The 12,835-nt window shown below is 55.8% G+C and overlaps 1 protein-coding gene across 1 annotated transcript; it reads right to left on the reverse strand.

Moving 5' to 3' along the window:
- Positions 1-7,158: 7,158 nt before the first annotated feature.
- On the reverse strand, positions 7,159-8,559 carry LOC149328360 (uncharacterized). The gene has a single exon (XM_089558969.1). The coding sequence runs from the start codon at positions 8,332-8,334 to the stop codon at positions 7,159-7,161; it is 1,176 nt and encodes a 391-aa protein (XP_089415095.1). The 5' UTR covers positions 8,335-8,559.
- Between the last annotated feature and the right edge of the window lie 4,276 nt (positions 8,560-12,835).

Here is a 12,835-nt window from a genome sequence, read left to right on the forward strand (position 1 = left end):
GCGCTTCCTCCGCACGGCAGAGAGTCTGCGCAATGGACGGATCACGATGGTCAGAAAAAGGAAGAATCGTGTCCAGAAAGGTGCGTGGTAGGCGCGCGTAGAGCAGAAAGAACGGGGAGTATCCAGTGACGTCGTGTGTTCCGGTGTTGTAAGCGTATGTTACAAACGGTAGCACAGTGTCCCAGTTCTTATGGTCGGCCGCTACATACATGGACAACATGTTCGTGAGGGTGCGGTTGATGCGCTCCGTCAGGCCATTCGTCTGCGGATGATAGGGTGTCGAATGACGATAGTCACAATTGCAGAGCCGTAGGAGTTCTTCCACGACATCGGCAATGAACTGGCGCCCACGATCGCTGATTACGACACGAGGAGCTCCGTGGCGAAGGATCACCGAGTGTAGCAAAAAGGACGAGACGTCTGTTGCTTTGGCGGACACAAGAGCAGCTGTCTCCACGTAGCGAGTCAGGTAGTCGACGCAAACTATAATCCAGCGTTGGCCCGTGGTAGACTTGGGAAGCGGTCCAAGCAAGTCGACCCCGATCTTCTCAAAAGGGGAGTAAGGTGGTCTGATCGGTTTCAACAAGCCGGCGGGCGAGGCAGTGCGATGCTTAAAGCGTTGACACTGCAGACAGCCTGCAACGTACTGCTGAGTTGACTTGTAAAGGCCAGGCCAGTAAAAGCGTTGCCGCGTCCTGTGTAACGTGCGAGAAAACCCTTGATGTCCAGCAGAAATATCATCATGCATGGCATGCAGGACAATGCCACGAAGACTGGCAGGGACAACCAAAAGCAGACGTGCACCCTCCACGGAATAGTTCTTCTTATAGAGCACGCCCTCTGATATGACGAACGGCGTTACAGGAGCAGACGTACGGGCTTGATCAAACAACGGCTGGAGACTACGATCCTTGAGTTGTTCTTGCTTAAAAGTCGCAAGGCTAGGAAACTCGGTAGAGACAGAAGATAAACAGTCATCGAAGTCCTCTTCACAACTTGCCGTGTCTGGCAGAGGGAAACGAGACAAACAGTCGGCATCAGCATGGTGGCGACCGCTCTTATACGCCACCGTAAAGTCATATTCTTGGAGGCGTAAGGCCCAGCGAGCGAGTCGACCGGAAGGATCGCGGAGGCCAACAAGCCAACACAACGAGTGATGGTCTGTAACAATCTTGAAGTGACGTCCATGTAGATATGGTCGAAACTTTTGCACAGCAAAGACGACAGCGAGACACTCGACTTCCGTCACGGTGTAGTTGCCTTCCGATTTGGTCAAAGTGCGACTTGCGTATGCGACCACGTGCTGGGCGCCGTTGTGAAGTTGGATAAGCACTGCGCCGACGCCCACACCACTGGCGTCGGTATGGAGCTCTATCGGCGCCGCCGGGTCGAAGTGGCGCAAAACAGGCGCAGAAGTGAGCAAAAACTTCAGCTGCTGGAAGGCAGACTCACAGGCAGGCGACCACACAAACGGGGCGTCTTTATGAAGGAGGGAAGTCAAAGGGCGAGTGAGCTCGGCGAAACCTTGGATGAAGCGGCGGAAATATGAGCAGAGGCCCATAAAGCTTCTTAGGTGTTTCAAAGAGCGTGGCTGTGGAAACTCCCGCACGGCAGCGATCTTCTGTGGGTCTGGCCGGATACCATCCTTGTCGACAAGAAACCCGAGGACAAGGGTTTGCCGTTCACCAAAGTGGCATTTCTTGGAGTTTAAGACCAGTCCAGCTCTTGCGAAGCAAGCCAGCACCATACCTAGTCTTTCGTTATGCTCGCGGAAGGTCTTTCCATAAATGATCACGTCGTCGAGGTAGCACATACAGACCTCCCACTTAAGCCCACGCAATATTGTGTCCATAAATCTCTCAAAAGTAGCGGGGGCATTGCATAACCCAAAGGGCATGACATTAAATTCATACAGTCCATCGGGCGTGATAAAAGCTGTCTTCTCCCTGTCCGACGGATGCATGGGGATCTGCCAATATCCAGAGCGCAGGTCAACCGACGAGAAGTACGATGCAGATTGAAGACTGTCCATGGCATCATCAATACGCGGGAGCGGGTAGACGTCCTTCTTCGTCACAGCATTTAACCGACGATAGTCTACGCAAAAACGCCAGGAATTATCCTTCTTGCGTACCAGTATAACAGGAGCAGCCCATGGACTTGACGACTCCCGGATGACGCCTTGCCGTAACATATCCTGCACTTGCTCGTTGATTAGCTTCCGTTCAGCCTGGGACACACGATAAGGCTTCTGTCTGATCGGATGAGCAGTACCGGTGTTGATGTGATGCTGCGTACGAGTAACTGGTAGCGAAGGTGGAATGGCTGGCTGAGCGAAGTCAAATACCGACGCATACTGGGTAAGAACAGTCTGTAAAGCAAGCCGTTCGGACGACGGAAGCGACTTGCTGATCATGCGCATGATAGTGACGGAAAAGTCTTCTTCTCGACTGGAAGGCTCGCACTCAGACACAGATTGGATAGTAAGAATGTCGTAAGCATGAAACCGAGCGAGTTTAAGCCCCGATGGGATCAAAACAGGCTCCGACGAAGCATTCACTGTCCATAGTTGTGCGTAACCGTCGACAACGGCAACAATGGCCCGGGGCACCAGAACATTCTGTTTCGCGGCGTTGTGCACATCTGGCTCAACAAGCAAATGGAAGGTGCCTTTGCGGTTGTCCGAAGAGCGAACAGAGACGAACATTGCTGCCATGGCTGGCAAACGCACATCTTGCGTGACACTAAAGACACCATCACTGCAGTCGGATGAATCCTGCACAAAAGTAGATAGCATATTGCGCTGGAGAGAAATTTCTCCTGCTCCGCAATCCAAAGTGGCCCCGCATTGACGTAAAAAATCAATACCTAATATGACATCATGCGTGGCATGGAGTAATACGACAAATTTTGCTCGAAACTTCTCTCCAGCAATGGTGACTGATACGAAGCAGATGCCAACTGGGCGCAAAGTTTCACCCCCAACACCACGAAAACTGGCACTCTGGTCCCATGGAAACATCACTTTGCGTCCAAGGCGCTTTTTGAAAGAAAAACTCATCACCGACACTGCGGCACCGGTGTCCACTAATGCAAGAATGTTTAAGCCACCAACACACACAGACACTTTGTTCTTCAACATTATGACCGGCAGAGGAATTGTTGATGACGACCGTTCCGCGACCTCACCTCTATCGGCCGCAGGAGCTAGTTTTCCGGCGGTGGTGGGGAAGAACGACGACGAGGCGATGGTGAACGGCCACGTCGCGAAGGCGGTGGTGTGAGGCTGCGGTCGGAAAAGGGAGAATTGGGGCGGAAGGGTCGGTCTTGGCGTGGCTGCCAGTCACGAGGAGGGTTCCAGGACTGGGGACCACGGAAAGCCAGGGACGGCCGGGCCGACGATTGTGTGAAGAAGCGGGGTGGTTGGTCGCGACGCCGACAGTAACGGGAAGTATGCCCAGGACGACCACAACGGTAGCAAACTAGGGCCGCACGTGGAGCGTAAGTACCGGGGAAGTCGCTCGGAGGGGGGTAGGAGTTCCGAGGCGCAGAATAGTGCTCTTCCTCAGAGCGGGGATAGGACTGGTAGGTTGGAGGTGCAGAGACGCGACCTTGGTCGGTATTAGTGCGTGGACCAGGGTAGGCCTGTCTGGCCCAGTTGACTTGTGGCTCAGGGAGTGGAGGCTGTAGCGAGCATGCGTTGTATACGGGAGCAGCGGCGGGGCGTTGAAATTGCTGGCTCAGCTCTTCTTGGACGATGCGTCGGACGATTGAAGCAAGGTCGTCACTGCCCGCAAAGTCCACGCTGGCGACGATGGGCACGTTGGAAAGACGGCCAAACTTGGGTGAAATGCGGCGAGTCTTGAGGGCCTCAAACGTTCGGCAATGACGAATGACGTCAGACGAATTGGCGAGGTCGTCCTTCGTTATCAGGAAATGATAGACGTCTTCAGCAATACCCTTTAAGAGGTGGCCGACTTTGTCGTCTTCAGTCATGGTGCGATTTACGGTGGAGCACAGCTTTAGGACTTCCTCAATGTACGTTGTACAAGTCTCGTTAGGTCGTTGAGCTTATTGGGCAAGTGTTTGTTCGGCTTTCTTTTTTTTCGATATCGTGTCACCGAAACACGCCTTGAGCTCGTCGACAAAACTGTCCCATGTAGCTAGTGCGTCCTCATGGTTCTCGAACCATAAAAGTGCCGTTCCCGCAAGAAAGAAAACAACGTTCATAAGCTGCATCGACTTGTCCCAGCGGTTGTATTTGCTCACACGCTGGTAGTGCTTGAGCCACTCCTCGACGTCCTCGTCCGCAGCTCCAGAAAACATGCGGGGCTCGCGCTGAGGCGGCCAGAACCTGACCTGTTCTTCTTCTTCTTTCCGCTGCACTGCAGTGCGCCAGCGCCGCAGCGCGGCGTAACAATATATATATTATAAGGGTACTCCTATTAGTTGCTGAGAAACCTGTACCTGAACATGGCCTAAAATGCATGGGAAGTATAAGGCTTACCCTGTGCCCTTAAGTTCAAATTCGCCGATGATACGGTCGGCTAGCTCGGGTTTCGCAGTCTGAACAATAATGAGGTTTTGCTCTCTTACCGGTGTTATGGTAAGGTCTGTTGCGGGTTGCGTGCCCAGGAGAGCCGTGAACGCCCGGCCGTAGCCGGTCTCCTGGAAAGTCTCGTACAACGAGACGCGAGTCCGGGGCTTGATGACGACGACGTAGTCGTCTGGAGCAGGCTAGGGGATAACAGGCGGTTTCCACTTCGTGAGCAGTCGCCGACTGCGGCCCGCCGCGCGCGGGGCGGGTGACTGCTGGTTTCCGGCGTGAACGCCGGCCGCGTCTACGGACGCCGGCTTTAAAGCTTGGTCTTGCGCTCGGCGCAGCACTGCGGCGTTCAACGCGGCGCTGCGAAATCTTGCCGAATCTGGGCCTCCGGTTGCCGCTGGGGTAACCGTTGCCGAAACTGGGCCTTCGGTTGCCGCTGGGTTAACCGTTGTCCAGTGCATGTTTTCGGGGTCGTAGCCTCGGCAGGAGATTTGCGTGGCAGCCATAGTGGCGTCATTGGCCAAAGGCCCCGATGTACCGGGTACCGGTTCGGCCGTTAGGCCTAGCCGCGCCACCGGCCCGATCGGGCCATGTGTTGCCAGAAAAAGGGGTTTAACCGGGCCCACCTTGGAAAAAACTGGTGTCCAGATGTTCCCGACAGCTTTCGGTGCACGTTGGAGATGATCTTCCTAGGGTCAGGCGGAAACTGCCGGTGCTCCCGTTGAAAATCGGCGGAGCCGACGAACAGCACGTCTGACACCTCACCCTGAGGCGTTCCCCGTGCTCCCAGCGAGACACGGGGGAGCTGGTGATCGCCCAAGGTGTGTGTGGCTGTGCGTTTGGAGAGGAAGTCGTGGACGTAATTTTACATCCGTGGACCTACGCCTAGGGCATGCAGGCCTTCTAGGACGGCTGCGTGGGTAACGTTGTCGAAATCTTTTGTCAGGTCGACACCGAGGATAGCCTTGGTGTCGCCCGCGAGGGAGTCAAGGATGTGGTGTTTGAGTTGTAGAAAGACGTCCTAGGTGGATAAGCCCGGGCGGAAACCAAACATGCACGAAGACATGAGGTTGTTATTCTCCAGATATCGGCTGAGCCGGGTCTGGAGAACATGCTCCATGAGCTTGCCCACAAACGAAGTAAGGGAGATGGGACGAAGGTTAACAGGGAGAAGGGGTTTGCCGGATTTGGGAATAAAGACTACCTTGGCGTCTTTCCACTGAGGTGGGAGGGCGCCGCGCATCCAGCATTCATTGAAGTAATCGGTTAGAGCTTTGACGGAGGGGGAATCAAGGTTGCGGAGGGCCTTGTTGTGCACTCCGTCGGGGCCGGGAGCTGAGGACGTGTTGAGGCGCTGAAGTTCTGCCCTGACTTCCGCCTCAGTGATCGGTCCGTCGAGGAGGTCGTTGGGTGAGCCTTTGTAGTCAGGGTGGTCTGCGAAAGGATATGCGGGGAAGTATAGATCACGAAGCTCCTCGAGGAGTTCCTGCGGGGAGGCCTCGGATGTGTGTATGAGCTTTATGAGGTTGTGTTGCTGGTTTGTTTTGGACTGAGTTAAATCAATGAGATGGCGGAATAGGTTCCAGGTCTGAGGCAGGCTCATGTTGCCGTCCAACCTGTTACAGAGGGAATCCCAATTTTGGCGAGATAGGGTCGCGGGATGTGTCTCAATCTCCTTGTTGAGCCGGGCCAGCCGGCGTTTGAGTGTTCGATTCCAGCGCTGACGCCGCCACCTCCGCTCAAGACCCGCCTTGGCCTCCCATAGGTGCATGAGATGAGAATCCATTGCGTCTGCACGCCATTCCTCTGGGAGGGGGCGAGTCACGGCGCGGACGTCACGCTGGAGTTGGTCGGTCCAAGTTGCTATGTCTGATATGGTGTTTAGAGTACGAGCTGCTCGGGAGGTGCGGAATGAGTCCCATTTCGTGATGGTAGCACTACGAGGGGGTCTGCGTGTTTGACCTGATTGTAGGAGAATCTCGATAATATAGTGATCACTGCCCAGATCCTCCTGGGTGTTACACCACGCAGCGTGGGGGAGGCGGTGGGTAAAGGTGATGTCGGGAGTAGTGTCTTAGGAGACGCTGTTCCCGATGCGAATAGGGGTGGTGGAGTCTGTGATAAGGGAGAAACCGGCCTGTTGAGCTGCGAGCCATACCCTGCGTCCCTTTCGGGTGTCGGTTGTGTAGCCCCAGGGCGTATGTGGGGCGTTGAAGTCGCCTACAATTACGAGGGGGCATTTGTGTGCGGCGCGCTTGGCAAGCGTGAATAGTCGGTCGGAGTCGTGCCGCAGGCACTTCGGGTGGCTATATACGTTGAGGATGAAGAGACTGCTATCCCGAGTGTGCTGCGGCACCAGTTCGATGAGGAGATGATCTATTTCAGGGACGTCTAAGGTGTGGGAGATGGTAGTGAGCGCACGGCGTACAAGGAATGCAACTCGAGGGGGTGTAGGAGAAATGGGGACGATGGGAAGGTAGCTGGGTAGGGTAAGTGGATTGGAGGGCTCTTGCAGCGCGAGCAAGTCGGGGCCGTCTGCCCGAGCTAGGAACTGGTGAACCAGTCCCCGCTTGGAACCAAAGCCGCGACAGTTTCACTGCCAGATGGTGAGGCTAGTGCGTGGCCTCGCCATCACTGATGGTGTCGTTCGCCGTGCAGAAGTTAGAGAGGGTGTGGAGCTGGGCCTGCTTTTTAGGCTGCGCGGCGGCACAAGCTGTCGCGTAGCGAGCCTCTTGCTCCTTAAATATTTTGTCAATTTGGCGAGTGAATTCGTCTAGACGGGTAGTGAGCCTGGAGAGTTCATTGGCGAAGGCCTGGATGGCCGTCTGCACCGCAGCCTGAATTCTGGCTTCTATGAGTTCTTCGAATTTGGGAGGTAGGACTGGGGGTATCTCGGCCGGGGTTGCTGTGGTCAAGGAGGTAGGGAAAGTTGCAGCCCGCTTCTTGGCTGGTGGTTCGCGAGTAGGGAGGGGTAGCGGTGGAAGAGTAGGGAGAGGTGGCGTTGGAAGAGTTGGGGTAGGAGCGGCCGGGGCCGCTGTGCCCGGGGTAGGAGGTTGGGCCTGCTGATGAGCACGTAGCTGGGCCTGGAGGTGGAGGTTGGTGGTTCGGAGGGAGGCGAGCTGCGCGTGGACACGCAACAGCTCTTCATAGAGGGTGTTGGCGGAGTTCTGGGAGACTACGCCTGCCCAGCTCACCTGATTGGTGGTGCTGTGGCCGGGTACTTGGGCAGGTGGCCTCGGGGGGATTGGAGGTGGTGTTGGCCTGGTTCTGGTCCAGGAGCGGGACCGGGCCTTGGACTTGGTAGTGCTAGGCGGCTGTTTTGGTGCGGCAGGCTGCAGCACCGGGAAGGACTCCGGGGTGAGCCGCGGGGCCTGGGGCTTGCGGGTCGTGGAACGGCTGCGGTATTGGGATGGAGCCTGACTAGTGGAAGCCTGGCTGGCGTTTGCCTCGGCGGCTCGCTTGGCATCCCAGTACCTCTTTTTGACGAGGTATGGAGTGCGGAAGCGCGCTTTGCACGTTCTGTCCGCCGTCAGGTGTTCTTTGCCGCAGATCTTGCATTGCGGCGTGCAGGAGTAGTCCTCGGGGGGTTCTACTTGGTCGCAGCCGGGGTAGCGGCGTTGTTTAGGAGCCGGGCATACATCCGCGCGGTGGCCGAGTGCGCCGCAGTTAAGGCAGTGCTCAATCTTCTTTTTAAACAGGTAGCATCTGTAGAGGACGGAAGAGTAATAGATGTGCTTGGGCACCCAGTCTTTTTCGAAGAGAATAATGATGGACTCTGTCGAGCCCATCCGTCTAAAGTCGAGGATTGGAGGGTTCCGCTCGTAACTGAGACGGTCCTTGATATCTTCGTGTGAATGATCGAGAGGGTCCCCATGGACCACGCCGCGGGCGCAGTCCTCCGGGGCTGCTTTGTAGGAGTATATGTCGTAGGATGTTCCTTAGATGAGCACGGACTTGATGGCGACATAGCGGAGTCGGCGCTGCGGGTCGGGTGTGTTGATGAGGATGAGGTGTTGGAGGGTATTGATGATGACTGTGTCAGGCTTGGCCTCTTGAGGTGCGAGGCGAGCTGCTTGCAGAATGGCATCGCGAAGCACTGCGCCATTCACGGTCTGAAGGTTGAGGCCGCCACGGGGACGAAGGATGATCTTATGATCATCGATGGGTAGCTTGGGGTGGCGTAGCGAAGACAGTTGGGGCGGCCGGGGCAGGCGTCCGGCCGAGGCTTGAATCACATTCGGAGTAATGGTGGGAGGAGAGTTGATACTTGAGCATCGCTTGTCGTGCGCTGATTGCCAGCCGTTAGTAGAGGTCAGTTCGGAGGGTGATATGTGTTCTCCCTCTACTACAATGGGTTCCATGCCGCCTTCGAGGCACCGACGCGCCGGTGGACCGAGCGCGAAGCTGCGTCTCTAGCGGCGTTCGGTATCGGTGGCTTCTGCGTCGCGAGGCTCAGCCTCTTAGCGCTGCGCTGTGAGGAAAAGATATGGACTGGCCTCTTGATGTGGTAGTCCAAACCGAGAAGGGTTGGTACCGGCAGGTTCCTGACGAAAAGCAGAGGCTGATGATACTAGTTTCAGACGGCTGGAATGAGTTAATCCGGTCGTAAAGGATAAAGTTTGCGGAGCGCATGTCAAGCGCGTCCGCTCACACGGCCTTCGAGCGCTGATTCCTCGATTCCTGGCGCCTGTTTCCGTGCTTCACGGCGTAGCCATTGCCGTCGCCATCGCCATCCCCATGATCTGCGGGCGGCTCTCGCCAAAATGAAACGGGGCACTGCGCCAGGACGGGATAAGGTCACCGTCAAGCTTTTGACGAACCTGCCCGACTTGGCATACCAGTCCCTCCTGGAATACGTCAATGCGATTTGGCGCGGGGACACCGCCCTGCCAATCGAATGGAAAACGGCTTTGGTCACTTTTATTCCTAAAGCTGGCACACCAATTGACACAGATAACCTCCGCCCCATCTCTCTCACCTCATGTGTGGGCAAACTAATGGAGACGATGGTGCGGGATCGGTTATCTACATATCTTGAACACAAACAGGTCTTTGCGAGCACCATGTTCGGATTCCGCCCACACACATCCGCACAGGATGTCCTCCTGCAACTCAATCGGAAAGTCCTGGACCCCCTCGAATGCCCCCATAATGACCGGGTAGTACTCGCCTTGGATCTTAAAGGGGCATTTGACAATGTAACACATGAGATCATACTCACTAACCTAAGTCACACCGACTGTGGCCTCAACACATTCCAATACATAAGCCAATTTTTAATGGATCGTCAATCCTACATTCGAATTCAAGATAGAGACGATAGAGACCATGGTCCTTACCTACTCGGCACGCGGGGAACCCCTCAAGGCATGGTACTTTCCCCGCTGCTCTTCAAGTCTGGCCATGATGCACCTGCCGGCCCAGCTGAGTGGTGTCGCCGGCGTGCAGCACGCCCTGTACGCCGATGACATCACTCTGTGGGCCACGCAGGGCAGCACAGGAGACATTGAAACCAGCCTGCAAACAGCGGCGACGATAGTAGACCGCTACGCCCGCCGCTGCGGTCTTCAATGTTCCCCTCAAAAATCGGAATTTGTGCACCTCCGCCCCTCACAGAAGTGCACAACTAAAATATCTCTCTCTCTTGAGAGTGGTCCCATACGCGAAAGTGATGAGATACGCGTACTCGGACTCTACATCCACAAACAAAGGCGGCCAGACACTACATAGGCCAAACTCCGTAAGGTGGGGGACCAGGTGGGCCGCATGGTCCGCCGGGTTTCCAACAAACGCGGAGGGTTACGAAGTAAGGATGCCTTGCGGCTGGCAAACGCCTTCGTAACTAGTCGAATTCTCTATTCGACTCCTTATCTCCACCTACGGAAACAAGAGGAGGACGCCCTTGAGGTCATCCTTCGCAATATTGTTAACCGTGCCCTTGACCTCCCCATCACTACTTCAAACTGCCGGCTTATGGCTCTTGGGGTGGTGAATACTTTCCGGGAGCTCCGGGAGGTGCACCTTAGAAACCAGTACACGCGCTTGGCGCTAACGGAGTCGGGTCGCCGCCATCTTGCTCAACTCCATATCCAACACACCCCTCCAATGGAAGACAGGTTTCGCATCCCGGAACTGTGGAGACGTGACCTGCACGTGTGGCCTCTTCCAGCAAACATGTCACATGAAGACCATAATGGTCGGCGCCTGGCACGAGCGGAAGCGCTAGCCCGATATTATGGCAACAAAACAGGTTTATACTACGTGGACGCCTCCGGCCCTCACCACGGGGGATGGTACACGGCCGCGGTAGTTCACAACAGCAACACAGTTAACGGCCTACCTTTCAGAGCCCGCAGTGCAACACAAGCAGAAGAGGTCGCGATTGCTCTCGCGGCCTCACATTCCAATTCAAAATACATAATCACCGACTCGCGAGGGGCCTGTCGGAACGTCTAACAAGGCTGCACTCCCTTCCTAGCCTATCGAATATACCAAATTTGCATACGGGATACGGACCCCGCACACCGTTACCTCATATGGGCCCCTGCTCATCAGGGGTTGGCAGGAAACGAGGCAGCAGACGCAGCCGCCCGCGCGCTCTCTCACCGGGCTGTTTTCTCCTCCCCATCCGATCAGGTAACCGATTTTAATCCGATCTATACATTCAAAGATATTACAACATATTATCAAAATTGTCATCGCCTTTACCCTAGCCCATGTAATGCCAGAAGAAGGCAGATGAGCGGCTCCTTCTAATACATTGCTGTGCCCGGCAGCGCTAAAACATTTTGACCCCTCCTTTAGCGGCAGCTGCCCACACTGTAGTGCGGTGTCTTCTGACACCTATCACATGGTGTGGGCCTGCCCTTCCAACCCCGCTATTCCCCCCATCCCCAACCCAACCCGGGAGGACTGGGAGGCGACCCTGCTCGGCTGCCACGACTTACAGGCCCAACAAGCCTTAGTCGGGCGCGCCCGGGCGGCGGCAACCGCCACTGGGGTCCCCTACTAGGGACCTCCATCTAGTGTTTGTAAGGATCGGTCCCTTACGGGCTGATCCAAACATACCTCCTGTTCATTCGTAATAAATGTTTTCACCACCACCACCATCCCCATCGTAGTTGTCCTTTCACCGATTACTACAAGGAGAGGCACCGGCGCTACCCGGCCCCATGTAAGGGTCTGGATCGCGCTTACGAGCGCCTCCTCATCAAAATTCTCACTAACACTGTACTGTGCCCGGCGGTGCTTAAACATTTCAATACATCCTTTGATGGCACGTGCCAGTTCTGTGGGGAGGTGTCTGACCCCTTCCACATGGTTTGGGCGTGTCAATCTAACCCATCTATCCCCCCCAACCCCAACCCCACCAGAGAGGACTGGGAGGCGGCCCTGGTCGGCTGTCAGGACCTAAAGAGCCAAAAGGCCTTGGTTCAACGGACGCGGGCGGCGTTGCTTGCCAATGGCGCCCCGGAATAGGGGCTCCACCTAGTACTGTGAGGGGAAAGGGCCAATAGGGTCCTACCCCAATCACCTTTCTGTAAAAATTTAATTGCCCATAAATGTTTTTCACCACCACCACCACCACCAACGCAGAGTCAACACCACCCTAGCCAAACTTCGCACGGTGGGAGACCAGGTGGGCCGCATGGTCCGCCGGGTCTCCAAGAAGCGGGGCGTATTACGAAGCAAGGATGCACTGCGGCTTGCCCATGCTTTCGTAACGAGTAGAATCCTCTACTCAACTCCCTACTTGCACCTGCGCAAACACGATGATGACCAACTGGAGGTCATCCTGCGGAAAGTCATCAAGCGGGCTCTCGATATCCCGGTCACCACGTCCAACCAGAGGCTTCTGGACTTGGGCGTGGTGAACACATTTCGGGAGCTTCGAGAAGCCCACTTAGTCAACCAATACAAGCGTCTTGCACAGACCACGTCCGGTCGCCGCCTCCTGGACCGGTTACACATCAAACATGACAACCACATTGAGGCAAGGGAGAGAGTGTCAGAACCCTGGAGACGCGCCCTCCGGGTCCGACCCCTTCCCCGCAACATGTCCAGAGAAGACCATAGCGGTCGTCGCCAGGCGCGAGCGGAAGCGTTGGCGCGATACTATGGTAACCAATAACACGTGTATACGTGGACGTTGCCGGCCCACACCACGGGGGGTGGTACACGGCCACAGCCGTACACAACACAAACACAGTTAACGGACTCACTTTCAAAGCCTACAACGCAACACATGCGGAGGAGATTGCCATTGCTCTGGCTCTCACGAATCCCAAG

This window comes from Amblyomma mixtum, chromosome 9 (assembly GCF_055824585.1).
Source record: "Amblyomma mixtum isolate Tamu chromosome 9, ASM5582458v1, whole genome shotgun sequence".
Classification (NCBI taxonomy): domain Eukaryota; kingdom Metazoa; phylum Arthropoda; class Arachnida; order Ixodida; family Ixodidae; genus Amblyomma; species Amblyomma mixtum.

Excerpts from the sequence above, each read along its gene's own strand:
- LOC149328360 (XM_089558969.1), bottom strand. The coding sequence starts at position 8,334 with ATGGGCTCGACAGAGTCCATCATTATTCTCTTCGAAAAAGACTGGGTG.